The 26,584-nt window shown below is 41.5% G+C and overlaps 2 protein-coding genes across 4 annotated transcripts in view; both read left to right on the forward strand.

Moving 5' to 3' along the window:
• Positions 1–11,250: 11,250 nt before the first annotated feature.
• LOC134815979 (nuclear pore complex protein Nup214-like) lies at positions 11,251–19,365 on the forward strand. 2 transcript variants are annotated; one of them, XM_063824625.1, is made up of 9 exons: positions 11,251–11,459; positions 12,263–12,508; positions 13,273–13,427; positions 13,551–13,666; positions 13,853–13,934; positions 14,148–17,340; positions 17,532–18,278; positions 18,436–18,843; positions 19,078–19,365. In XM_063824625.1, the coding sequence occupies exons 1-9, from the start codon at positions 11,321–11,323 to the stop codon at positions 19,188–19,190; spliced, it is 5,199 nt and encodes a 1,732-aa protein (XP_063680695.1). In that variant the 5' UTR covers positions 11,251–11,320; the 3' UTR covers positions 19,191–19,365. The 2 variants fall into 2 exon arrangements, with proteins under 2 accessions (XP_063680695.1, XP_063680694.1); XM_063824624.1 differs by having other exon boundaries at positions 17,499–18,278; positions 19,078–19,311.
• Positions 19,366–19,492: 127 nt separating this feature from the next.
• Positions 19,493–26,584, forward strand: part of LOC134815337 (uncharacterized) — a 38,955-nt gene continuing 31,863 nt past the window's right edge. For both annotated transcript variants that reach the window (XM_063823856.1, XM_063823857.1), the window contains exons 1-3: positions 19,493–20,511; positions 21,244–21,456; positions 21,616–21,769. In XM_063823856.1, coding sequence (XP_063679926.1) covers positions 19,691–20,511; positions 21,244–21,456; positions 21,616–21,769 — 1,188 coding nt within the window. In that variant the 5' untranslated portion in view covers positions 19,493–19,690. The remainder of the gene's footprint in view (positions 20,512–21,243; positions 21,457–21,615; positions 21,770–26,584) is intronic.

Here is a 26,584-nt window from a genome sequence, read left to right on the forward strand (position 1 = left end):
TCCAGGCCATCGAATTCGAATGTCGAATGGTCTTGTCAGATCACTTAATCATTGATGATTGATTGATACAGCTTTTTACCGTACCAGTGCAGGGGTTGTCATACGTTGTATGACCCGCCGCGCACGAAGTGCGCGGCTCCCCCTGTAGCGTCGAAGACGCTACAGTGAAGCTATAGTGAAGCGACCGTGGGGGTCACCACGTGATACAATGCAGGGGAGTATTGTATTTTAATTATATGTTATTGTTGTGATTTAATTAATTCGGAATCAGCGTTCAAAATAAATAATCCAACAATGCTTCTTGCAACCACATTTAATCTTTGTTAGATAAGCGAAATGCGCTATTAGGCCGCGCCGTGGCCGAGGCCCGAGCTGCAAAGAATTTACAAAGTCAATCAAAATTCGTTAATACACTTTGTTTAACGGGTGATACTCGTAAAATATTTGTTTCATTATCGTCGACGAGTCCAACTCGGCGCGCGTCTTAGTATAAGTTATAAACATACAACACTTTGTATACTTTTTAATTTATTTACTTTAATTGACGATGTCAATTCTTCGCAGCTCGGCGAGGCTCAATAGCGCATTTTGTCGATCTAGCGAGAAATTGATGAACTCCAGCAAAATACGCGCCAAAGACTCGCCGAGTCGCCGTTTTTGAATGATGTCAACGATTACTTTGATCACACTGATACCGTTATAATTTAGCGTAACCGGTGATAGTCTGAAAAGGAAAACACATCTTTGAATTACAAAGCAAGAAGTATACGTTTGCAGGATTGACTTTGAAGGTAGTGCTATAAACTTTCGTGCAAACTTTCGACTGAAAGGACGTGTAATTAATAATAAATTTTGGTTGCGAGAAGCATAATTGAGTGCGCTGCGCGGCCCAGTAACGCATCGCGCTACAAACTTTTACTCTATAGCACGCCAATCCAAATGCACGGCGCTCTTTTCGAGTAAGGTTGATGGTGGCTGGGGATTTTTGGGCATATTTACCATTTTTCGTATGAGCACATTGCACATTCATTTGACATTGGAAATGAAAACTATACTTTTTGCCGTCATGACGATGATTTGCGTTTTGCAATTGTAATGTATACCATTTTGATTCGCGATGTCAATCCTTCACAGCTCGTCGAAGCCCATTGGTGGTTGTGAAAAGTATTATTGGCGCGGCGGCGCGGCCCAGCTAGTAGTGCATCACGCTATTATATAACAATAACAGTATACCATTATAATTAACTTATTTAAAATTACCTGGGACCTTAGGCTATAACGTTCATAGAAATTTGGTGGAATTTGTAGCGCAATGCGTTACTGTGCCGCTTCGCCCACTCAATGAGGATTCTCTCTAGATCGGCGAGATGCGCTACTTTGTGCCACACCGAGCAGAGATGAATTGACATCGTCAATTAAGGTGGAATGAAATACTTGAGGCTGAGCGTTTTCCAGTATATGTGCAATGCGCTTCGAAAAAAATCGGTAGATCTGTTTTTGTTGCTAAACTTTGTATACCTTCAATCCATAATCTTTCGCGCGCGAAAAGAGGTATACAAAGAGTGTACATTTTTTTAAATTTGCAAAATGTTCGCCTCGTAAAAATTAACGGGTGGTACTCGTAAAATATTTGTTCCGAATATTGTTCCAAGACCGTCCACGAGTCCAACATGATATAACATGAGCAAAAGTAGTTTTCAAAAAAACTTTGAAAATTGTGACTCATGTTCGGTAAAAAACCTGAAAAATATTTAACAATTTTTCTTCAAGCATTTTTAGAAACCTAAATCATAAATTAAAAAGTTGGCTCTTTTTGGTTGTATGACCCGCCGCGCACAAGTGCGCGGCTCCCCCTGTATCGTCGAAACTCCACTATAGTGAAGCGACAGTGGGGGTCACCACGTGATACAACTTTTTGGCCCCTTGCCCAGATTTATAGGGGGTGATGGCCTGGCCCCTGCCCACCTGCTTCCTACACCCCTGGCATTTGTATCACGTTGCAACCCCCACGGTCGTTTCACTACATAAGATGGAAACTATTTCTATGGAGGAAATGGAAAACCTTTGATTAAATCTCAATTTTCTCCATTCTAAGCCATTGTGGTCCGGTTTGGTCGTTCCGGGCCAAAATATAATATATCTTCAACATAATCAAAACATTATTAATCACGTGAGGCAGAAAACTGCAATCTTTATACTCCTAAATCAAGATCTCACAAGGAGTTTAACTATCTAGGAACTAAGGCCTGGAACATATTACCAAAGTCCCTTAGAGAGTGTGACGACGTTAAGAAATTTTCTAAGTTATACAAAGAAACTCTTATGAATATGGTGCTAACTGATGAGAATTACCAAGGGGATAACTCTTACGATAAATTCATGATCCCACCCAACACTAGCCAATGTATCTAGGCAGTTAAGTTATTTCAGTAAAGTTATCTCAGTACATAAGTGAATCCAATCTATCCCCTGCAATCAAAGTATTTCCATGCCTATTAAGCTATTACAGGTAATTAGGAACATCAGTGGAAAGGTGCACTGTCAATCATTATTGCTCCATACCTCCAGTCCTCCTGTTATGTGCAATTCTCACTGCTATGTATGCTCCTCATTTGTATCAATTATATTGATGCTACATTGTTATTGAATATGAAATAATTTTCAACCGTATTAATTTATTAACTTATTGTAAATAGCAAGTTTGACAAAGGGATTACGTTTATTTTACCCGGAGTTCGTTTAAGTTTAGTATTGTAAATAGTTAATTTGACGAAGGGAATACGTCTATTTTACCCTGAGTTATGTTTTAGTTCAATCTTGACACAATTTTAAAATTACAATTTAATTATTTTATATATATGTATTGTCCATAACTAGGGTGGCCTGCTAACAGAACCATGATCTGCCTTGATTCATCCTTCAGCACAGAGAAAAGCTCCTTTTTTATACATTATGATTACAGAGGATCTGATATTTAGATATATATTGCTGTGCTGTAAAAATTGACTTTATTTATTTATTTATTTATTATTAAACGTCATCCGTTTTGCATTCATAATATTTTTTATATAAAATTATTCAAACAATATACACATAATATAGCAATGACCCTATTATATATAAAATCAACCCTTAAAGAATTCAAAAAATTCCCTTAACAATCAAAAATTACCCTTGGCCTTGTGGCTCCAAGTTAAGATCTAGACTGTTTATATCAACAATGTTTTTTCTTGCACCATAATAGACTGTCGTCTGACCTAGCCCTGGCATTGGTTTGTATTGGTGTCCGACAACTTTAACCAATTTTTACCAAGTTCATATACAGTTAAACTTAACAGGGCACCCGATCAGCGAATTTTTGGTTCAACCTAAACTCAAAAAAACAACAATTGTCTTAATTGTCATAATTTTTTCCATTTCATCCTTTTGTAAAAAGGCAATAGCAAATAGTGAAAGGTTACGAATGGACGTTTTTGCAGAAAAACGTGGATTTTGAAGATAGGGGTAGGCGGGTCTGATTTTCGTGTTCTGTCCTTCCGTTAGTAACCATGTCAACTTGCCGCGCGTACACGCGCGAGGATTGCTTGCGGAGATGTGGTGTGTAGCTAGTCTGTGGTCAATGAATGTGCGGCACAAGCGTATTTTAATGTATACTTGTAGCGCGATGCATTACTGTGCCGCGCCGCGCACTCAATGAGGCTTCTCACAGCGACACACAGCTAGATCGGCGAAATGCGCTACTGTGCCTCGCCGAGCTGCGATGAATTGACATCGTCAATTAAAATGTATACTATGTAATTTAAAGTATTATGTAATAAGCCTAACTTGTACGTGGCACGCGTAGTGTACTGATGTTTCAATATTATTATTATAAGGTGAGCTGATTAGAGCTTATATTAATAGTTATAGTGAGTGTGGAATGGACATCTAGCGTCCGCCAAAACAAAACAACGGGCGCAATTCTTGTTACTTTACTTTACTTTACTTTATCTCCACCGAAAGCACACTCCCCAAATTGCGCACATTGCAGTAACTTCTTTCAAATTTCACGAATCGAGATTAAATTTTTTGCCATGTATTCAGAATTAATATGTGCACTTATACAAATCACTTACAATACTTCTGAAAGAGAATGACAAGCTCAAATAGGCTAAGTTGTCCAATTTCTCCGTGAAAAGCACAATAGCGTGAGTGGTGAGTAGCTTTTGTCAAGATGTCTCGAAAGTGATTTTAAACGATTCCCCGTTCAAGTTTGGTCAGAGTACGTCAACTTAGTGCATAATCAAGCAAGTTAAAGACATATTTCATACCCAGAAAACCTTACTGGCTGTGGCCTATCTCCGAAAGTAAGAGATAGATACCAGAGGCGGCTATTGAGGGCGTCCAGGTGTCCGTGGACACCCTAAAATTATTATCTGGTGGCTGGTGCTTGATAATAGAAATGGAGATTAGTAATAGTATTAGGAAATATCTAATCGCAATATAAAGCTCTTTATTCACTCAAACGTTTGAATGTAAGCGCACGCATGATCTTTGTGAAATTTTGTGTTGTAGGGTGTCCAATCCTCGTTTGGACAACTAAGCGCGCAGTTTTAACACATATTTAATTGTAAACGGTACAAAGCACATCAAGCGCATCCCACTACAGGTAATCTATATGATTTGGTCGTCCAGGACACCTTGCAATTTGAACTATTGACCGCTTTGAAACTGCGCGGCTGAGATCGTACACGTGTGGTACTGGTGTCCTGTCTCACCCATGTTATAAGTTTTTGTTTTTGTTTGCTGTCGCCTGTTAAGTGTGACACATTACATACATGAGGCCCTATGTGTAACTGTAATGTACGGTGGAATAATTTAACTAATTAATTAACTCTCTGCTGTAGCTATGGTAATGGTATTGTATGCAGTCATATAGTGAATAGACATCGGTAGTTTGGGGGGAGCTTGGGGTGGCCCCCAAGCCCTGCCCCCCCCCCCTCCCCCAGTCCGTCGATTCACGATAGGACACCCAACAAAACTGCCAGCCAGCTCCCACAAGCCACCTCTGATAGATTTTGAGTTGTCCTGAAAAATCTCATTTTGGGCAGAATAAAAATTCGCAGCTTTAACTTTGCAGATTCCTGTCCTTAAATTGGCTGAATTGTGTCATGTGAAGCTTGGAATGTGTCACGCCGCGTGTGCAACAAACTTAAGCATGCAAGCATGAGCTCGCTGTGAAAACGCGATCACCTCTAGTAACACGCCCAGCCAGTAAGGTTTGCTGGGTATCCAAATAGTTATTTTTGTCCTGAAATAAAGAAAATTTGCTGTTATTTATTGTTAATACTAGAGTGGTTCATTTTACCAAAAGTTGTTCAAATAATTAGACATCATATCTTATTAGTTGCTCTATAGGGTCAGGAACGACCAAAAAAATTTTTTTGACTCTAGTGTTCCGGATATGGTCCGCACATGCCACGCCCATTTTTATAGCGGTTCTTATACAGGTAAAATAGGGAAAATCGCATTTTTTAACATGAAAGCGTCATTTCTGTGCTTTGAGACTTTCTACTCTAATGTAAATGTGATGATGGCATTTCGTTTAAACATATTTTCAAAACTCTGTGACCACGCCCTGGCCGTGGACCACGCCCCTATTTCTTATACACATAAAAACACGAAAATCGCAGATTTTTAAATGATTGGATTGATTTAGAGCTTTGAGACTTTCTACTCGAATATAAATGTGACCCAAGCATTTCGTTTGAACATGGTTTAAAATTCCTGTGACCACGCCCTATGTGCCACACCCATATTTTTTTAACAAATTTGTACATTAATTTTATTGTTAAAAGTTATGAAAATTAAATCATACATAATTGTAATACTACTTAAAAACATCTATTTAAACTACAAAAACTTCTTCAGATCTTCTTTGGTCTTGATCGGGAACTTCTCGTGATGCGAAGCCACCACCCTCACCAGCTCCTGCCATGAGTCCTCGTCCCTTGTGATTGCCCCGTTGAGTCGAGTGGCTAGCGCTAGAGCCCGCTCGCAGGAGTCGTTCAGGGGGACAAGATTCCGGAGACCCCGCTTCATGTCGTCGTATTGAGGTAGAAGCCACCACTCATCTTTTGATAGGAAGGTGTGAGACTCCCCAAGTAGCTGGAAGATGAGGATGGAGCGGGGTCCCACGAAGTCACCAAGGCAAGACTTCTCATTGATAGTGGGCAGCTTCGGTTTCTGTATAGGTAAAGATCGGGACGGTAGTTTTCCTATCTTAGCGTCAAGGATTTCTTTCTTCTCGTCCGGGACTTTATCTGAGAAGAGTGCAATAGGAATCAACTCTTCTGATAGGTACCAGGTGTGTCGCTGGATGATTTCGCTCGTCTTCTTCACGATTTTCTTCGAAAGTCTTCCAGGAACTTTGCTAAACCTCTGTAGAGAGGTGAACATCTTGAGGTCGTTAACGGCTGCATCTTCTAGGGAGGGAGAAGAGAACCAGAACTGCATGTAGCAGAATACTATCCAAGGAGCTAGGGTACGGACTTTCTCCTTCTTCTGCCAGGAGAGTTTCGATTGGTTCAGTTGATGACCAATGAGCGCCAACTTCAGGATGTAGATTGCTTTAGACATCCACCTGGCATGGTGGTCCGCTCCAGGACGGGATATCTTGAAGGTCCATCTCTTCTTTCGTTCCACTGTCCCACCAAGGTAAAGCTTCGTCAGTTCCAGGAACTCCTTGTAGTCACCGCGAGGAAGGGAGAGTAGGGAAATGGATATTTGTAAGGTCTAGAGAATTCCATGTAGGGGGATCCTTCAGTACTTTGAATAGGGCTACGTTAGGAGACTTCGTACCGCCAAAGACCTCGTGGAAGGCTCCTCTGAGTAGGAGTTCTAGGATGTGATGGCGACAGGGTAACCATAGGATTTGACGTTCAAGCAGCTGCTGTAGGATAGTACAACCTCCCTTGTGGACTCCCGTGTTAGAGGACGTCGTGTCAAAACCTGAAGCAACAACTTTATTAGTAAGATCCCACTCTTCAAGAGCTCCCGCAACTGCCCTGGCCTCTACCTCCCCAGTCCCATTTTCAGTCTTTGCAATAGCCAATATTTGATTACAGTCCTCTTGGACAGCCACTATGGCAAGTCGATTAACACTCCCAAACCCTCCCAAATTTGGTAATAATTTAGCATCAAAATTAATTTGACAAATATCAGCACACTCAAAGTCATCCTTGATCTTCTTCGCTGCAACAGCTCGTGATTTTTGCCTCTGTCTCCGTGCAGTTGACTTGGACAGGGATAAATCGTCAATGTCTCCACCACAGTGATTGATTATAGTGGCTAGTGTAGCGACGAGTGTGTTGTTGCTAGCTCCGAGACGGTCAGCAGCTGGTCCGATCTTTTTAATTATGTCGGAAGGGACAGTAATAGTAGTAGATCGGGGAGTGCAGGATTCTCTACGAGGCCTCTTGGGTAGGAACTCTACGGAGGAGTCAGGACTGGAGTCATGGCTGGAGGCTGGGGGTGTAGAAGAAATGGAAGGAGTAGGGGTAGAAGGAGGTTCAGTGACGGACTGGGACTTAGCGTACTCCTCGTACTTGGCTTCCCGAGCAAGCTTCTTCTCGACCACAGCCTTGGTTTTGAAGTCCCGAGTTGAAGAAATCTGCGCATCCCAGTGATGGAGTAGAAACTGTCTGTCATCTTTATGGACTCTAGAGGTGAAGATGAGGGATCTATTTGAGATGTCAAAAAGCTTAGGGAGGGATTCGACGAACTCTGCTATCTTCTTCAGGAAGGGGGCACTAGATTGTCGTGAAATCGGGGTTTTTAAAAGGGATTTCCACTTCTGGTGGAGAGGCTCGATCATCCTCTTCATGATGTTGCCCTGTGTCTTGAGGACGTCTCCAAAACCAGCATACTCCCAAACGGACACGACATCGTTCTTCACAGTAACTCTAGCTAACTCTCCCGCAGCATTACCGAAATTGTGCTCAAGAATAAAGAAGAGTCTCTGTAGAACAACTTGGTTAGTGGGTAGCTTGGAGTCAGGGATTCTGTCGAGGAGCTTTCCTATCAATGGAATCTCTCTTCTAGGCTTTCTTCGCTTTCCTTTGGAGGTTGACATTGTTGGTTGACTGATAATTACTCATCGTTTTTAGTTCTTTTAAACGTTATTGCCGGTGTCAGCACTTACCAGGGTTTGTTATGTGACTCGTGGACGCTACAAGGATGTCAAGGGCCAGATCTTGTTCAACATTCATTGACCATGGTCCATGGTGTCAACGGTATCTTTTGGCTCACATTTCTGGACCTCGTTAGTCTTTAGTCATGTTATGCTGATCCAGTTAGTGACGAGCTATGAAGTAATCATTCGATCTCATTAATACTGATCCTATCAATGACGATCTATAGAGTTATCAAATTTTAAACCATGTTCAAACGAAATGCTTGGGTCACATTTATATTCGAGTAGAAAGTCTCAAAGCTCTAAATCAATCCAATCATTTAAAAATCTGAGATTTTCGTGTTTTTATGTGTATAAGAAATAGGGGCGTGGTCCACGGCCAGGGCGTGGTCCACGGCCAGGGCGTGGTCACAGAGTTTTGAAAATATGTTTAAACGAAATGCCATCATCACATTTATATTAGAGTAGAAAGTCTCAAAGCACAGAAATGACGCTTTCATGTTAAAAAATGCGATTTTCCCTATTTTACCTGTATAAGAAACGCTATAAAAATGGGCGTGGCATGTGCGGACCATATCCGGAACACTAGAGTCAAAAAAATTTTTTTGGTCGTTCCTGACCCTATAGAGCAACTAATAAGATATGATGTCTAATTATTTGAACAACTTTTGGTAAAATGAACCACTCTAGACTTAATACAGTACAGACCAAGAACAGTTACTCTTCATGTCCAGTCGACTCAATACAACTTGACAATGCAGCTGACCCTGTGGATGCATCCCACACAGTAAAAAGTTTAGGTGTCCTCTTTGATCAATTCCTTACATTTGAAGATCAAGTCAATTCAATTATCAGTTGTTGCAACATCCATTTGAGGAATCTTTGAGTTATAGGCTCAAAGCTTAACTATGACCTAAAAAGACAGCTCATTCACTGTTTGATCTTTTCAAAACTAGACTATTGCAATGGACTTCTCTATGGTTTACCCGATTTACTCATAAAGAAACTCCAGAAGGTACAAAATTCCTGTGTACGATTCTTGTTTGGTAGAAAAGCTATTAAAAAATAGGAAAGTGTCACTCCATTCCTGAAAAAGGCCTATTTTCTTCCAATTAGACAGCAAATAGAGTATAAGATTCTTCTAACAGTGTTCAAATGCATCAACAACATAGCTCCGCTCCAGACTATATCACCAAATGCATCGACATCAAGAGTCAACCTGTACGTGTGCTTCGAACTGAACAAGACTATTTCCTCCTAAATGTTCCTCCTGTCTCAAATTATAGTAAAACTGAGAGAGGTTTTAGTTACTGTGGACCCTCAGTATGGAATCAGCTTCCTTATCAATTGAGAACATTGACTGATATTGTCTTGTTTAAAAAGAGACTAAAGACTCATCTATTTGAAAAAGTGTTCATATAAGTATCTTCTTCTTCGTAGGGGGCAGTGGTCTTTACTACTAAGGAATAGATCAAAACCACTATAAGATAGAGCATTGAAGCCCTGTGCTTACCCCGGTAAATTTAATCTGTGCAGAAAGCAAGGTTAAGCCTTGTCCTCTCCACATTTGGTAAAACGTTTTGTTGCTTGTATAAAGCCGATGATCCTTGGTAATGAGAACTTGTCCACTATATCTGTCACACTGAGGTAGAAGGAGTCAAAGTATCCTCCTCGCTGGTAAGACCATTTCAGGCACTGACTAATAAAGTGGTTCATTGTCTCCTCTTCCATGAGACAGTGTGGACAGGTTTTAGGGACAGTTGTCGGCTTGTACTTATTGATGTGATAGTTTAATTCACTATGTCCCGTGAGGAATTGTGTTGCTGTTCTTGTGCTCTCTTTGCCAAGTTTCGGGATTGATCTGGCGAACTTTTGTCTCCATACTCGTTTAAAGTGAGTGTTGGGTAAAGTTCTCCATCTTTCCCTCATCTTCCGATGACTTATACTCCGCAGTGCTCCCTTCCATAATACTTTTGGTATTGGTAGTTGCACTTGAACGGAGTCCAGATTGTCGGAGCCTTTTTTGGCAAGAGAGTCTGCCTTTTCGTTGCCATCGTAGCCTTTGTGAGCTGGTATCCATCGTAGTAGGACTTGATTGTCCATTGCTAGTTGGTTAAGCTCACTTATAGCCGTGCTGGTGCTTTTAGATTTGACTTTGATGTTGCTCATTGCCATTATTGTCGCCTGGCTATCGCAGTTTATGATTATTTTCCTAGTTTTGGTCCCAGATTCCCGTAATATTTTTGCCGCAGTGCCTACGGCAAAGGTTTCGGCCTGGAAGACGATTGAGTTGATTCCTAGGTGGTATGACTCCTCACATGTGGGGTTGTCGTTGTCCACAATGTACACTCCTGCTCCAATTTTTTCATTCATTTTGGAGCCGTCTGTGTAACATTGTATAGTATTGGTATCATTCTCGATTACCTCATACTCAGAGAGTCGGGGAATTTCTCTGTTGAAGCCAATGTCAACATTCAGTGATGTTGTCTGTTGATCTTGTCCTTCAGAGTTGAGACTGATAGCCTAAATAGTAACTGTTCATTAAGTTTTGTGTGGGTGGTTAGGTTGCCCTTCTTGTTTACCATCGGCTCATATATCCACTGGTTGTTGGATTTGAGTCTGAGAGCTCCTTTTGCTGCTTCCTCTTCCATCACCAGATCAATAGGGATGATTCCGGTGATGATGTCTAGTGCTGCTCCGGGAGTCGATGGTAACCCTCCAGTTATGAGGATGTTCCCTAGCCGCTGTACACTGCTAAGGATTGTTAGGTTATGTTTTTTGGACACACCATTGAGCCAGATTGTCACAGTGTATGTCAGAGAGGGTCTGACAACGGCTGTATAAATCCATTTCATGGTCTTGGGGGTGAACCCCCATGTTGGTCCAATAAAGTATCATATAATATCTTTCTCATACAAACCATACTTCATAAAATGCTAAGTTCTTATGCACATGTTCATAAGTCGCTTTAGATGGCTTGAACTGAATCTTTGGATTTTGAGTTCTTTTTGGCTATAAAGCGATGTATACATTTCTAGTTATTATTATTATTATTGTTAATAATTAAGTTATGGCTACTCAAAGCAATAGCAAGGAATCTGATTCATATTCAATTTATAACTGTACCTGTTTTCAATTAGCAACACAATGGAACATGAGTGTGAAGTCAAACACTTCCAGTTCAAGTTCCTTCCTAAAATCATTGTTGGTAAACAAACAGATGTCGAGAGAGGCCAACTCATTTCTTCTACCAAGTTTGGACATATCATAGTATCACAGAGCAATGGTGAGTTTCTTTTGTTCATTTTAAATCAGCTCAAATTTGTTATAACTTGAAACAGCCATTAAAGCTTAACTGCATAATAATGTTAACAGATTAACAAATTTCAAATGTTTAATTAATTTGTAGTATGACAGTAAGGTATATAAGAAGGTATATAAGAAGGTATATAAGAAGTTATTTAATTTTGCTTGGGCTATTATATTGACTATTGAGGTTTAATGATGATATGGAATTTGAATTTTATATAAATTTACACTATGTGGTTGGGCCATTTTGCATAGTAAATATGGTTACTACTCCTATATATCATTTTATTTGATTGGTATTCGATTTCTGATTATTTCCCTAGGAATATGATTATTATATCTCAATTTGGATTTAGGTAGGGTGCCCCGCTTAAAGAACTGGATTCTTCCAGGAAGCATCCCGTGCACAGAGCTTGGTCTACATATATAAAATTATTAACCATTCATTCTGTATGTGCACGAAAATTTATTTCAATCAATCAATGTTCCATAACCAGGCCAAAATTAACGTAATTGCTTGTATAACCTTTTCAAAAGTTCCCCAAGAAAGTTAAAAGTTGGGACTGTGATATAATCAAACCGCCAGGGCACAGAGCTGTGCCTGGATGAGTATTTTTAGACTTTAGTATTTTATACTTTAACTTTAGAGCATTTTCAGGGCCTGGGATGTGATGGTGAATCTGTTCCATCTCCAATATTTTCATCACTAGGTTAGAATTTTCAGATGAAAATAGTTTGTATTTACCTGTTTTTGTGATGCTCAATTTCTCATGATTTCAGAGGTTACAGTGTACAAGAAGGTTGATATTCACAACATTTTCGACAAAGAAAAAGCCTCAGCATGTGTTGGCGCACCCCACCCAGTATCAGTCATGTCATTTGACACTAAAGTGACTCATCTAACAGTTTCTTGTGACGACACGATGTTAGGTGTTGTTACGGAGGACAATAAGATATCACTAGTTGATGTTAGGACACTGAATAGTGATCCGGCTGTTTTCTCACAGGCTTCACTCTCTGCTAAATGTAAGTGTTTGAGTTATCAATAATAAAAAATCAGCCAATTTGTTTGGTCAGTTATTATTTTTGTTAGTTTTAGCTTTCATTTGAGAACAGGAAAAATATATCAGAGCTTTCATCAATAGATGCGCTCCCTCAGTGGGCTGTTCACTTGACAGAGATATTTGCTTGAGCTAGAGGCAACATAAATGTCCAGTAATGTTCAGCGAATAGTGTGATTCCGCACCTGCCTAGATTTTTTAAAGCTGCAAATTTGGAGACAAAAACACTGCAATTAAGCTATACAATTTTCCAAATTTGGAGCCCTTAGGCACTCTTAGGTTGAATTATTCAACATTATAGTTGAATTATTCAACATTATAGTATATAACGTTGCCTTACACGATTGTTGAGTTTAGCACAACAAATAACTTCAAGTTTAATGTCTTAGACTGAGTTTCCTGACAATTTAAGATGTATAAATCTAGAACTACCCTCATGTCATAGAAGTGTATATAACTATACTTGTAATATATCTAATCGTGACTCAATTTCGATCTGTTGAGGACCATATAATATTATGTCCCAGTTTGATAAGTTATTCATTTGCCAAGATTCACCCTCTTTTATTTTGTTTATCAAATATCGATAATATTAAAAGTCGCAGCATTATCAACATGTTATCTAAATGTTCAAAAATGTTAAATTTCCTGGGGGTATTTTAATCACTTTACTTGCCGAATCAATTGAATCAAAATGTATCTGCCTATATCATATACAAATATCCCCAGGTGCTGGATTGATGTGGAATCCTGGTATACCCACACTGTTAGCCACAGCCACAGTGACCGGTGAGGTTACAGTGTGGGAGGTCCGTGTGGACTCTATTGTGCAGGCTAGCACAAAACAGACATTCGGGGCCAGTTCTCTTTGTTGGAGTTCAAAGGTAACTTGCTTTTATTGGGGACTTTTTATTTTATTGTCTCTTGACTCAGAGCGTAATATAATATTAACCAGGGCATACAAAAAAGGGGGCTTGGATTATATAATTCATGCATTTGTGTTTCAGGGTAAACAGTTGGCTGTCGGTACAAACGACGGTAAAATCTTCAATTTGAAACCAACTCTGGACGAAGCTCGATGCACTCAAAACCCCCCACTTTTTAATGCTCCTGCACTTGTCAGGTACATTAAACTAATACCTTACGTTAAACCTCACTGTCCGTGACGTCAAGAGGTCCTAATATAGACACCAAGTCGGGTTGTTGAACAGATTTAACTCAAAATTAAATTTATTCTATGGCAAACAATGGAATGTAAAGTTACGCTGTGTTTGAGCAACATCTTTTCTAAACTATGATTTATACACAGGGATATTTTTTGGATAAGCACATTCGAGTATGTCGCTGTTTACGAAAGTAGTGATGTTATCAAGATCGTTCATGTTCAGAATGTTAGTTTTAAATCAACCACATTAATGATCGTATAAAAGTTGCTAGATCAGTATAAACACCTTTTTATGAATTGAATTATTTAAATTGTCTTGAAAAACTTGATTAAAATAAATATGAATGATCAATAAAGCTGTTCAGATTCGTGTAAACATGAAAGCTTTAATTTCATTTTGCTAAGATGATAATAGGAAATAACCATGAACGTTTTTCAGCAAAAGGACAAAAAAATCCCAACAAAGTTCACTGATTTCGATGACATCTTCTACTCAGAACCAGGACGTGCTATATCAGTCCTGATGAGCCAAATCCTTCCTTGGAGCACACTCGTTCTCGGCTGCAGTCGTGGAATGGAGTTGGGTGTAATAGGAGAGCCTCCAGGCAAAAAAGGACAGTTTCTCTTCAACCTGGACGAGGGTTCTCGTGCTGAAATGCCTTTCCAGGATGGAGAACCAAGCTATCCCGTGGGAATGTGTGTCGATTATAACTACAACAAGCCCACTGTGATCGGGGAGAAATCTATCCCTCCTTCCCCTGTCCTTTTTACTCTGACTTCCGAGGGAGTTATTTGTTCTTTTAAGCTGCTGAACTATACCGCTGCCGATACTCTTGTAACTCCTCTGGAAGCACCTTCTCTGGCTCCTCCATCTCGAACCAAATCAATTGTGAATGTCAAGAAGTTGCCTTCTGCAGCTCCTGTTAGTGCAGCGCCTTTCAACACTGCTCCACCTGCTGCAGCTCCACCCAGTGCAGTTTCAGCTAAACCGTCTCTGTTCAACGCACCAGCGCCATTTCCTTCCCTTGGAGCACCAAGTCTTGCTTCAACTCCTGCTGCTGCTCCTTCATTGCCTTCCTTTGCTGCACCAAATCCTGCACCAAAACTTGCACCAACTCCAAGCTTAGCTCCTTCCTTTGGAGAAAGCAAACCTGCTGCTCCGGTTTTTACAAAACCTGAAATCCCAAAGAATCCAGTGGTTAATTTAGTCAAAGAACCGCTCTCAAGAAAACCATCCTTGCCGATAGTGAATAAAGCTGTTGAGAAACCGGTAGCTGTAGATAAGAAGAAGGACTCTCAGGAAAATCAAGCCAATTTGGATAGTATATTTGCCAAAAGCATTGATGACGAGGTCCTCAACTTCAGCCACCAAATTGAGCAACACAAAGCTTCTTCAAAAAGATTAGATGACGTTAAAGATATTCTTAGTAAAGATGAACTTAAAGAGTTTGGCAACAAGGTTATTGCTCTGGAAAAGAAACTTTCAAAGGTACACAGCACTCTTCATACAGTGAACAAGGACGTCTCTGGTGAAAAGGATACGTTACTTGTTGCTCTTGCTTCACTTGAAGAAGCAAAGGGTTACTATAACTGCTACAATGATCCATCATACATTGCACTTCTGAAATCGAAGCCACTCGACAAAATGACTCGCAAGCTAAAAGATGATCTGTTTTCGAAGTTTGCTCAAATGCAGAACCTCATTGATGAGCTGAACATTCAGCTGGATACAGAGTGGGAAAACATGCATTCTAACAAGAAGACAACTCCAACCTCACGAATGATATACAAGACACTGTCCCAACACAGGACTATCTCCAATGAGCAGGAGAAAACTATTGACACTTTGTTGAAGCAGCTTGGTAATGTGACCTTGAAGCCAAGAGAAGCCTCACCATCCCCTAACAAGTCGGTCATCACCAAGACCAAGACAATTTCCCCCCAAAAGCAAAAAATGTTACGGGGAATCTTTCAAAACCGACTTCCGACGTCAAAGATTGTAACTTCTCCAGCCAAAATGAATATTTCAAGTTTCAGTGCCAGCTATGCTAAACCACCGGCCTTACCCCCAATGTCAGAAAACTCTGAGCCCGAAGATAATGAAGCTGAGAAAGAGAATCTAAACCTAAATAGCTCAATCAGTGGTAAACCTGAACCACTAAAATTTGGGATCCCTTCTCTCCAATACAGTGAAAAGCCCAAGTTTGACGTTGATGATCCAACCAGGCTGCTGGGTGGCGAGGAAAAAGTACCAACAGTAGTTCTCAAGTACATGCCTTCAACCCCTCAAGTGCTTCCCAGTGCTGAGGAAAAGGCCAAGGGCGCTCAGGAGTTGGTAAGCAAGCTCATGGACTTTGCTCAGAAGGAGAAAGATTCCGGGACAGGTAATGCAGATGCCACATTCGCTCAAATGTTTGTCCCTGTTATGAGGACCAAAGGCCCTGTGGCTCCTGGTCAAGCTCCAAATGCAGTAATTCAACCTGTATCTACTGTTAAGGATACTGGTTTGCAGGAGCCAGTGAGTACCGTGCCCAAGAGTGGAGGATTGTTCACTGCCCCTGCCTCAGGGACTCCTTTCTCGCTTGGTTCTGGATCTTCTCAGACTAGTTCTTTGTTCGGGCTCCCCAAAACCCAGTCCACTTCTCCTCAGCCCTCTGGTTTGTTCAGCTTTACTTCTTCTAAGCCACAAAGTGTAACAAAAACTCCAGTAGTCGATGCTAAAACCATGTTTGGGGCTCAACCTAATGCCCAAAGTACTGGGAGCTTGTTTGCTCCCGTATCTACCCCTCCTCTTAACGCGGCCCAGATTGGAGCTAAATCTACACCAATTCTGGTCACACCCAAAGCTACAACTCCTCCTACAACAAACATTTTCGGCACTCTAAAACCTGCAGCAGAGCCCCCTAAATCCCCTGGCGGTGATTTTCCTGTATTCGGAGTGCCAGCTTCTCAGTTTGACAAGGAAAGAGAGAGTCCCTCTGCCGGACTTCCCGACTATAACGAATCATCTGAGGAATCCTCAACAACCTCTCTTACGTCTTCTACCACCGAGGCAAATAATGGTGCTACTGTAGATGTAGAGAGTACGGAACAAGAAAATGTGGTTCAGGAGAAAGCTGAACCAAAAGAAGCGCCAAATATCTTTAACTCAGATAATAGTCCAGCTAAACCAGCGCCCTCCTTTGGCTCCTCTACTGGTTCTCCTAAAAACTTATTTGCAGCTGCACCCTCTTCCGGGAATATATTTGCCATGGCTAACTCCTCCAGTCCATCAAGCAACATCTTCACTTCCTCAAGTTCCAGTGGAAATATGTTCGGCGGGTCTGGAGGATCCACTGTAGGATTCTTTGCTCCAGTCAGCAAAGCAGCGGACGATCAAAAGAAAGGTAGTTCGCCCAGTATCGGTGGAAGTCTAGTTAGTAGTCAGGAAAAGTCACCAGCAACGCCGCCTCAAGCAGCGGCGGTAACCGCTGCCACGCCACCTCAGGCTGCTGCTGTGGCTGCAGTTCCTGCTCCCGAGACCACAACCACTCCTCAACCCTCTGATAATCTCTTTACAACTGGAGTCAAGGATGAGGAGAAACCTACATCTGTCAAAAACCTGTTTGGGTCTGATTCCAAAGAGAATGAAGGTACATTTTTGCTTTATCTAATTTAAAAAAATAATTCGATTACCTTCCTATAAAACTGCAAAACCAAAAATAATGTACCAAGTAATTTTACCCCAAATTATCATACATAATTAAATGATTTATTTTAAATTCACGCAATTATAAGATAATCATTACAGTTATCAATGCTAACATTTCACCACATCATTCAGGTGAAAGTGAGGGCGGATTATTTAGTCTGAAGATCTCATCAGATGACACCAAATCCTCAACCTCCCCTAAGAATCCCTTCGGTTTATTAGAAACAAAGAGCGCCGCCCCAGAATCTGGTGGCTTGTTTGGAAGTATGCCAGCTACTGGCACCAGCAGCCCCTTTACCTCTAACCTATTTGCCAAACCGGCAACAACTGGTCTGTTCAGCAGTGCACCCGCCAGCACTGTAAGCAGCGGGAACATATTCACCGCAGCAAGTAGTGCCACAACTCCAGCTGGTGGAGGAGGAGGAGGAGGAGGACTGTTCGGTAGCACCACTACCACTTCCAGCAGTGGTGGTTTGTTTGGTTCCACTACCTCCACTGCTACAAGCACTACCCCTGCAGCTAGTAGTGGGTTATTTGGAACCCCTGTAGCAAGCACCCCCTCTTCTGGGCTGTTTGGGAGCACTGCTGCAATAACCCCCAGCTCAACAGGACTATTTGGGAGCACTGCTCCCAGCACTGGTCTATTCGGTGCTGCTCCTTCAGCAGCTGCTCCAGCAGCAGCGTCACCATTCGGAGGTGCCAGCACAACCACCACTGGGTCAGGTCTGTTTGGTGCTGCTCCCAGTGCACAGCCCGGCAGTGTGTTCGGTGGTGGTGGAACTGCTGGTGGTGGTTTTGGTGGTGCTGCTAATAGTACAACTGCCGGTGGATTTGGAGGTGGTAATACTAATATGTTCGGAAATACTCAAGCACAATCTGGTAAGGTTCTGTTTTTTTAATTATTTCATGACATTAACTGATTGGTGGCCGAAAGCTTCGAAAACTTTTTAGAGCAAGCATTTTAAATGACCACTGTTTTTTGAATAGGATAATACGATTTAAAAAAATTAATCATAACTATTTAATACTTTGGTAGGATTCGGCTCAACCACAACAAGCTCTGGCTTTGGTGGAACAAACGACTTAAACAGCGGCCAATCAGCTTTTGGAACAGCCCCAGCATTTGGTTCCACTCCTTCATTTGGTACTGAACCAGCTTTTGGTTCAACTCCGTCCTTTGGAGCTCCTGGTGGCTTCGGGGCTCCAGCTGCATCATCCTTCGGAACTCAGCCCACGTTTGGTGGTCAAGCAACAGGAGGTGGATCTGTTTTTGGGTCAAGTTCTGGATCTGTTTTTGGCGGTGGCGGTGGCGGCGGCCCATCATTTGGCGCCGTTGCAGCAACTGGTGGTGGAATATTTGGTGGAAACCAACAAAATCCAGCCGCTCCTCCAGCTGGAGGTGGTGGGATATTTGGTGGGAACAACAACCAGGCTGCTCCAACAGGTTTGTGTCCTTGCAGTATGTTGGTCATTATATTAACCGTCTGGGAACGAATTTGTAACCAAGTGCATAAGTGCATATGCACCAATTTTTTGTTGATGGAAATTTTAACGTATGAAGTGGTGAGCAAAACTCTTTCTCTCCGGTCCCAGTTTGCCAAACTGCGCCATTCTATTTTCGATCGATCAAATACCCCAAATAATTCACATGCCAGTGACTATAACTAAATACCAACAGGTTTTGGAGCAGCTAACAACCAGAGCAGTGGAGGTTTCCTTGGAAATACCAACCAAAACAACAACAACAACAGTTTTGGAAGCAAACCATCCTCCTTCGGGGGTTGGCGATAGGAATTGTTATATCGATAGGGCATAGAAACTAAATGAATTTTACCACACTGATTTGTTGATATTGCTGGGTTCGCTCTGTGATTAATATGGTTTCGATATAATTTATTATCTTTACAGTTTTAATAAATCGGCTGTCTATCACTTGCTCTGAATAAACGTGTGATACTTTAAAAAATACTTGCATTTTCATTCTATCACTATCTCGAAACTTAAAATTTGTATTAATTAAATATTTTCATCGTGCAATGAATGTTAAACTATTTTAATATTGTAGCATTTCTTTCAACTAAACTGTCCAACGCAGTCATGAGTTATAGTATACGATGAAGCGACGTCGCCATGACATAGTTGAGCTATCAAGTGATGATTCCTTCGATGACTTCGTCCCCACAAAGCTCAAATCAAAACGAGTTTCCATAGTTTTAAACAAGGATCCGGTCAGCCTTAGGAGCTTGAAATCCCGGAAGAAAGTATCTCAAAAAGTTGCAAGAATGTAAAGAATGTTGCTGATCAGGGTATCCTCTAGCGCTAAACAGACTCATAAGGTAGATAAGGCTCACGTGCAAGATAAGGAACGAAGAGGACGGGGTCGTCCAAAGAAGGCTGATAAATCAGGCAAGCAGAAACTGACTGTGAAAATGAAATTTCCGTCCTCGTCCCCAGAACGGCTCAGTGAAAAGGACAGAGTGAATCGAACTGCTAAATTAAAACCAGAGTTCTCGGATTTAGATGATTCGTTGTTAATTGAAACTTTAAAGCCGGGTTCGTCTAAAGTCAATGCAGAGCAGTCTACTGTCAAAGAGGAGATTTCAGGGTCATCCGAGACTACTAGAAATTCAGAGTCTCCAATGTCAGAAAAGCTTGATTTTATTAAAATCAGTTCACCAATACACAGTTCAACACTACGGACACTAAACGCTTCTCCGATCCTTCCTTCTGCCAAATTAAACTGTACCTTAGAACAAAAGGAAACTATCACTAATGCGAACGATCACGTGTTCCTTGATTGTCATGGTGATACATTTGTTAGTTTGAACGGTGATAAAAGTGACCATTCTAACGGTTTGAAAAGAGTTTTTACTTCTAGTAGTGACAGAATTCCTGATCCTAACAAAAACACTGCTTTGCATCCTGATAATGATGCTTCCAGCAGTCGGGATGATGTAACTGGTTCAAGCGATTTAAACTGTGCTGAAAATCTCAGTAGATCGAGGAGCTCCCCCCGAAATACCGCAGAATCGTTGGGTTACAGTTTTTGTCAGATCTGTCAGAAGAATATATCTGGATACTCAGCTGATCAGCGGAGGAGTCATGTGAATAAGTTAGTATCTTTATATAATATTATATAATTCGGAATTTCGCTGGATTGTACAACTTTCGTCTTGGTAGATTCCAAACACAAGGAAATTTTCCTTCTGGTTGGTAATATACTCAATGATGGAAGTATAGTGTATTGGCTATGCCCCGCTTACTAGTTTAGCTCTTTCTAGTCCCCTGCTACACGGCATGTAAACAGGGATTGGCTAGTTAGAGGCGGTCCGTGTAGGCCTTACACTGTGCTTTCAGCAATAGCTTCTTAATTTTGTGAAAAACTTGATATGTTGTTATGATCCATTGTTTACATTTTACTCTTTAGATTTTTGGCCAATACTTATGTCTTTATACACTGTAAGAGGCTAGTTTATTTTGTAGTTCTGTAACCTGAGAAACACAGAGGTAGGTTTATGTTTAAAACATCACGGGCCATTCCTACACTTTTACCTCAATGAATGTAATAGATGTGTAGTGTTGCAATTAGTTTAAAATTTAAATTATTACTGATTTATTTATTATTGAATGAAGCCCATGAAAATATAATGTGCAATGTTAAAAAGAAGTTTTTAAAGATACCCTGAGGTATCTTAACTATATATATATATATACTGTACAGTTTATATATAAACTATAAGATTTTTGACAATCAATGAAAATTGTACCTCGATTAATATGACTCACTTTTCTTCATTCTTGTTAAGACTTTAAGAAGATTCACGTGTAACTAAAGAAATCTCAGGTGCTGTGATGCGCTGGAAACAGCAAATAACTTTGGCAGCAGAAACAGTCTCAACTCTCAAGGAAAGAGACAAGTTCCCGCTCGCATCAACTGTCCGCTGTGCCCCAAGAACTACTGTGATAAGAGTGCGGTGAAGAAACATCTGAAGACATGTTGTGAAGAACGTAGCAAGTGTTATGAAACAGTGTGTGAAATGTTGTTTGCTTCTTCCAGGTTGGTAATGTGTAGAGTAATGTATTATGCATTAAGTTGATGTTCGGAGTTACTCTCAGTCCTAAGTAAATGGAGTTGAATAAGGTGATATTTTCTACTTAATTCTGTTGTGTATCATGTATGTAGCCTTTTTAATGGTTTTGATGTGCCCCCTTGCAGTAAGATATCGGTAGACATTGATGGTAGCAAACCAAAGAAGGAAACAACAAAAAAGACAAAATCAAAAGAGAAACAATCAACCCCTCTGCTTATGGAAAATAACGGTGCTATCAACGATGCCCAGAACAGAATACTGGATATAGTCGCTGACCAGGTAAAACTTATCAATTTTGAAGGCCTGTGTTTGCTTTTGAGCAAATTCTTGCTGCTATTTACCTCTAAATTTACGTGAACGTAAAACCTAAAACTCGATCATTGTGCGAAACTTGATCATTGTGCGAAACGGTCTTCCTTAGAAAGAGAGCGTGACGTTTCCTTGATTTGTGTATGCGATTTGTATGCGATTTCACCCCTGTATGCGATTTGTGTTCCGGGGTATTTGGAACAGGTTTAGGGTTTTAAATAGTTAGTACCTGTCCCAAACCATCATAAAAATCAAGTTTCGACCTCCCAACCCACTCAGGCCACTCCCAGGGGCCACGCCCATCCCAAAATAGCTGAAATCCTGGTAAAATCAAGATTGAAAATCTTTACCCCCGTATGCGATTTATGTTCCGGGGTAGGTGGCCCATGTTTTAGTATAAAAATGGGTACTGCCTATCCCAAACCATCATAAAAACCAAGTTTCAACCTCTCAAACCACTCAGGCCACTCCCAGGGGCCACGCCCATCCCAAAATAGCTGAAATCCAGGTCAAATCAAGATTAAAAATCTTTACCCCCGTATGCGATTTATGTTCCGGGGTAGGTGGCCCATGTTTTAGTATAAAAATGGGTACTGCCTATCCCAAACCATCATAAAAACCAAGTTTCGACCTCGCAAACCACTCAGGCCACTCCCAGGGGCCACACCCATCCCAAAATAGCTCAAATCCAGGTCAAATCCCATACAAATCCAGACTGAGAATCTTTACCCCCGTATGCGATTTATGTTCCGGGGTAGGTGGCCCATGTTTTAGTATAAAAATGGGTACTGCCTATCCCAAACCATAAAAAAAACCAAGTTTCGACCTCCCAACCCACTCAGGCCACTCCCAGGGGCCACGCCCATCCCAAAATAGCTGAAATCCAGGTAAAATCAAGATTGAAAATCTTTACCCCCGTATGCGATTTATGTTCCGGGGTAGGTGGCCCATGTTTTAGTATAAAAATGGGTACTGCCTATCCCAAACCATCATAAAAACCAAGTTTCAACCTCTCAAACCACTCAGGCCACTCCCAGGGGCCACGCCCATCCCAAAATAGCTGAAATCCAGGTCAAATCAAGATTAAAAATCTTTACCCCCGTATGCGATTTATGTTCCGGGGTAGGTGGCCCATGTTTTAGTATAAAAATGGGTACTGCCTATCCCAAACCATCATAAAAACCAAGTTTCGACCTCGCAAACCACTCAGGCCACTCCCAGGGGCCACACCCATCCCAAAATAGCTCAAATCCAGGTCAAATCCCATACAAATCCAGACTGAGAATCTTTACCCCCGTATGCGATTTATGTTCCGGGGTAGGTGGCCCATGTTTTAGTATAAAAATGGGTACTGCCTATCCCAAACCATAAAAAAAACCAAGTTTCGACCTCCCAACCCACTCAGGCCACTCCCAGGGGCCACGCCCATCCCAAAATAGCTGAAATCCAGGTAAAATCAAGATTGAAAATCTTTACCCCCGTATGCGATTTATGTTCCGGGGTAGGTGGCCCATGTTTTAGTATAAAAATGGGTACTGCCTATCCCAAACCATCATAAAAACCAAGTTTCGACCTCGCAAACCACTCAGGTCACTCCCAGGGGCCACACCCATCCCAAAATAGCTCAAATCCAGGTCAAATCCTATACAAATCCAGACTGAGAATCTTTACCCCCGTATGCGATTTATGTTCCGGGGTAGGTGGCCCATGTTTTAGTATAAAAATGGGTACTGCCTATCCCAAACCATCAAAAAAATCAAGTTTCGACCTCCCAACCCACTCAGGCCACTCCCAGGGGCCACGCCCATCCCAAAATAGCTGAAATCCAGGTAAAATCAAGATTGAAAATCTTTACCCCCGTATGCGATTTATGTTCCGGGGTAGGTGGCCCACGTTTTAGTATAAAAATGGGTATTGACTATCTCAAACCATCATAAAAACTAAGTTTCGACCTCTCAAACCACTCAGGCCACTCCCAGGGGCCACGCCCATCCCAAAATAGCTGAAATTCAGGTCAAATCCCATACAAATCCAGACTGAGAATCTTTACCCCCGTATGCGATTTATGTTCCGGGGTAGGTGGCCCATGTTTTAGTATAAAAATGGGTACTGCCTATCCCAAACCATCATAAAAACCAAGTTTCGACCTCGCAAACCACTCGGGCCACTCCCAGGGGCCACACCCATCCCAAAATAGCTCAAATCCAGGTCAAATCCCATACAAATCCAGACTGAGAATCTTTACCCCCGTATGCGATTTATGTTCCGGGGTAGGTGGCCCATGTTTTAGTATAAAAATGGGTACTACCTATCCCAAACCATCATAAAAACCAAGTTTCGACCTCTCAAACTACTCTTGCCACTCCCAGGGGCCACGCCCATCCCAAAATAGCTCAAATCCAGGTCAAATCCCATACAAATCCAGACTGAGAATCTTTACCCCCGTATGCGATTTATGTTCCGGGGTAGGTGGCCCATGTTTTAGTATAAAAATGGGTACTGCCTATCCCAAACCATAAAAAAAAATCAAGTTTCGACCTCCCAACCCACTCAGGCCACTCCCAGGGGCCACGCCCATCCCAAAATAGCTGAAATCCAGGTAAAATCAAGATTGAAAATCTTTACCCCCGTATGCGATTTATGTTCCGGGGTAGGTGGCCCATGTTTTAGTATAAAAATGGGTATTGACTATCTCAAACCATCATAAAAACCAAGTTTCGACCTCGCAAACCACTCGGGCCACTCCCAGGGGCCACACCCATCCCAAAATAGCTCAAATCCAGGTCAAATCCCATACAAATCCAGACTGAGAATCTTTACCCCCGTATGCGATTTATGTTTCGGGGTAGGTGGCCCATGTTTTAGTATAAAAATGGGTACTACCTATCCCAAACCATCATAAAAACCAAGTTTCGACCTCTCAAACTACTCTTGCCACTCCCAGGGGCCACGCCCATCCCAAAATTACTGAAATCCAGCTAAAATCCAGACTGAGAATCTTTACCCCCGTATGCGATTTATGTTCCGGGGTAGGTGGCCCATGTTTTAGTATAAAAATGGGTACTGCCTATCCCAAACCATCATAAAAACCAATTTTCGACCTCTCAACTCACTCAGGCCACTCCCAGAGGCCACGCCTATCCCAAAATAGCTGAAATTCAGGTCAAATCAAGAATGAGAATCTTTACACCTGTAGGGGATTTAACTTCCGGGGTATTCTTTTTGGTATGACTTACTATCACCACTCATTCGAGGAATATGTTAAATCAAAGAATATTCATGTTCATTTTTTTCGAATGAAGGTTCATTATCGCATTTTTTAAATAGTTTTGATAATCAGATCGAGCCAAATTTTATAGGATTGTATTTAGCCATTCAAATTACGTTCGATCTGAAAAAATGAGAGTTGTAGCTTCTCAGATGTCCGAGATACGAGGCATAACGAGTTTATTCATTACGTGTGATCAGGTGATTGGATTACCTGCTCAGGTGATTAGATGGCCCCGTTAAATTGCAAGGGAACCCAATCAAGGTGTCCTATCACATAATCACCCAATCAATTTTGTTAACGAGATACATTCAATGCGTCATTTCAACTCCGATTGACCTCAATTTTTCAGATCAGATGCAACAATTAAATATCTACAGTAATCTGAAATAAATGGGCGTCTAGTATGTCTGGAAAGAACAATATAGGTGATTTAATATTAAATATGGACGTAGGCCGTAGTCTAAATATTCAAATTTTCAAACATTGGCGACGGAATCCTCGAATGAGTAGTTACAGCATGCCATCTGCAAAGTTACAGGTCCATAATATGAAACACGGTGGTGGTGTAAGACCCAACATATGTAACGTTAGTTTTGCCCCACCCCCTGTAGCTTTTATGGGTTAGGCGTGGCCCCTGGGAGTGGCCTGAGTGGTTTGAGAGGACGAAACTTGGTTTTTATGTTGGTTTGGGATAGGTAGAACCCATTTTTACATTAAAACATGGGCCACCTACCCCGGAACATAAATCGCATACGGGGGTAAAGATTCTCAGTCTGGATTTGTATGGGATTTGACCTGGATTTCAGCTATTTTGGGATGGGCGTGGCCCCTGGGAGTGGCCTGAGTGGTTTGAGAGGTCGAAACTTGGTTTTTATGATGGTTTGGGATAGTCAGTATCCATTTTTATACTAAAACATGGGCCACCTACCCCGGAACATAAATCGCATACGGGGGTAAAGATTTTCAATCTTGATTTTACCTGGATTTCAGCTATGTTGGGATGGGCGTGGCCTGAGTGGGTTGGGAGGTCGAAACTTGATTTTTATGATGGTTTGGGATAGGCAGTACCCATTTTTATACTAAAACATGGGCCACCTACCCTGGAACATAAATCGCATACGGGGGTAAAGATTTTAAAGTCTGGATTTTAGCTGGATTTCAGTAATTTTGGGATGGGCGTGGCCCCTGGGAGTGGCCTGAGTGGGTTGAGAGGTCGAAACTTGGTTTTTATGATGGTTTGGGATAGGCAGTACCCATTTTTATACTAGAACATGGGCCACCTACTCCGGAACATAAATCGCATACGGGGGTAAAGATTTTAAAGTCTGGATTTTAGCTGGATTTCAGCTATTTTGTGATGGGTGTGGCCCCTGGGAGTGGCGTGAGTGGTTTGAGAGGTCGAAACTTGGTTTTTATGATGGTTTGGGATAGGTAGTACCCATTTTTATACCAAAACATGGGCCACCTACCCCGGAACATAAATCGCATACGGGGGTAAAGATTTTAAAGTCTGG

The sequence above is a fragment of the Bolinopsis microptera genome, chromosome 5, assembly GCF_026151205.1.
Source record: "Bolinopsis microptera isolate Bmic1 chromosome 5, MBARI_Bmic_1.0, whole genome shotgun sequence".
Taxonomy (NCBI): Eukaryota; Metazoa; Ctenophora; class Tentaculata; order Lobata; family Bolinopsidae; genus Bolinopsis; species Bolinopsis microptera.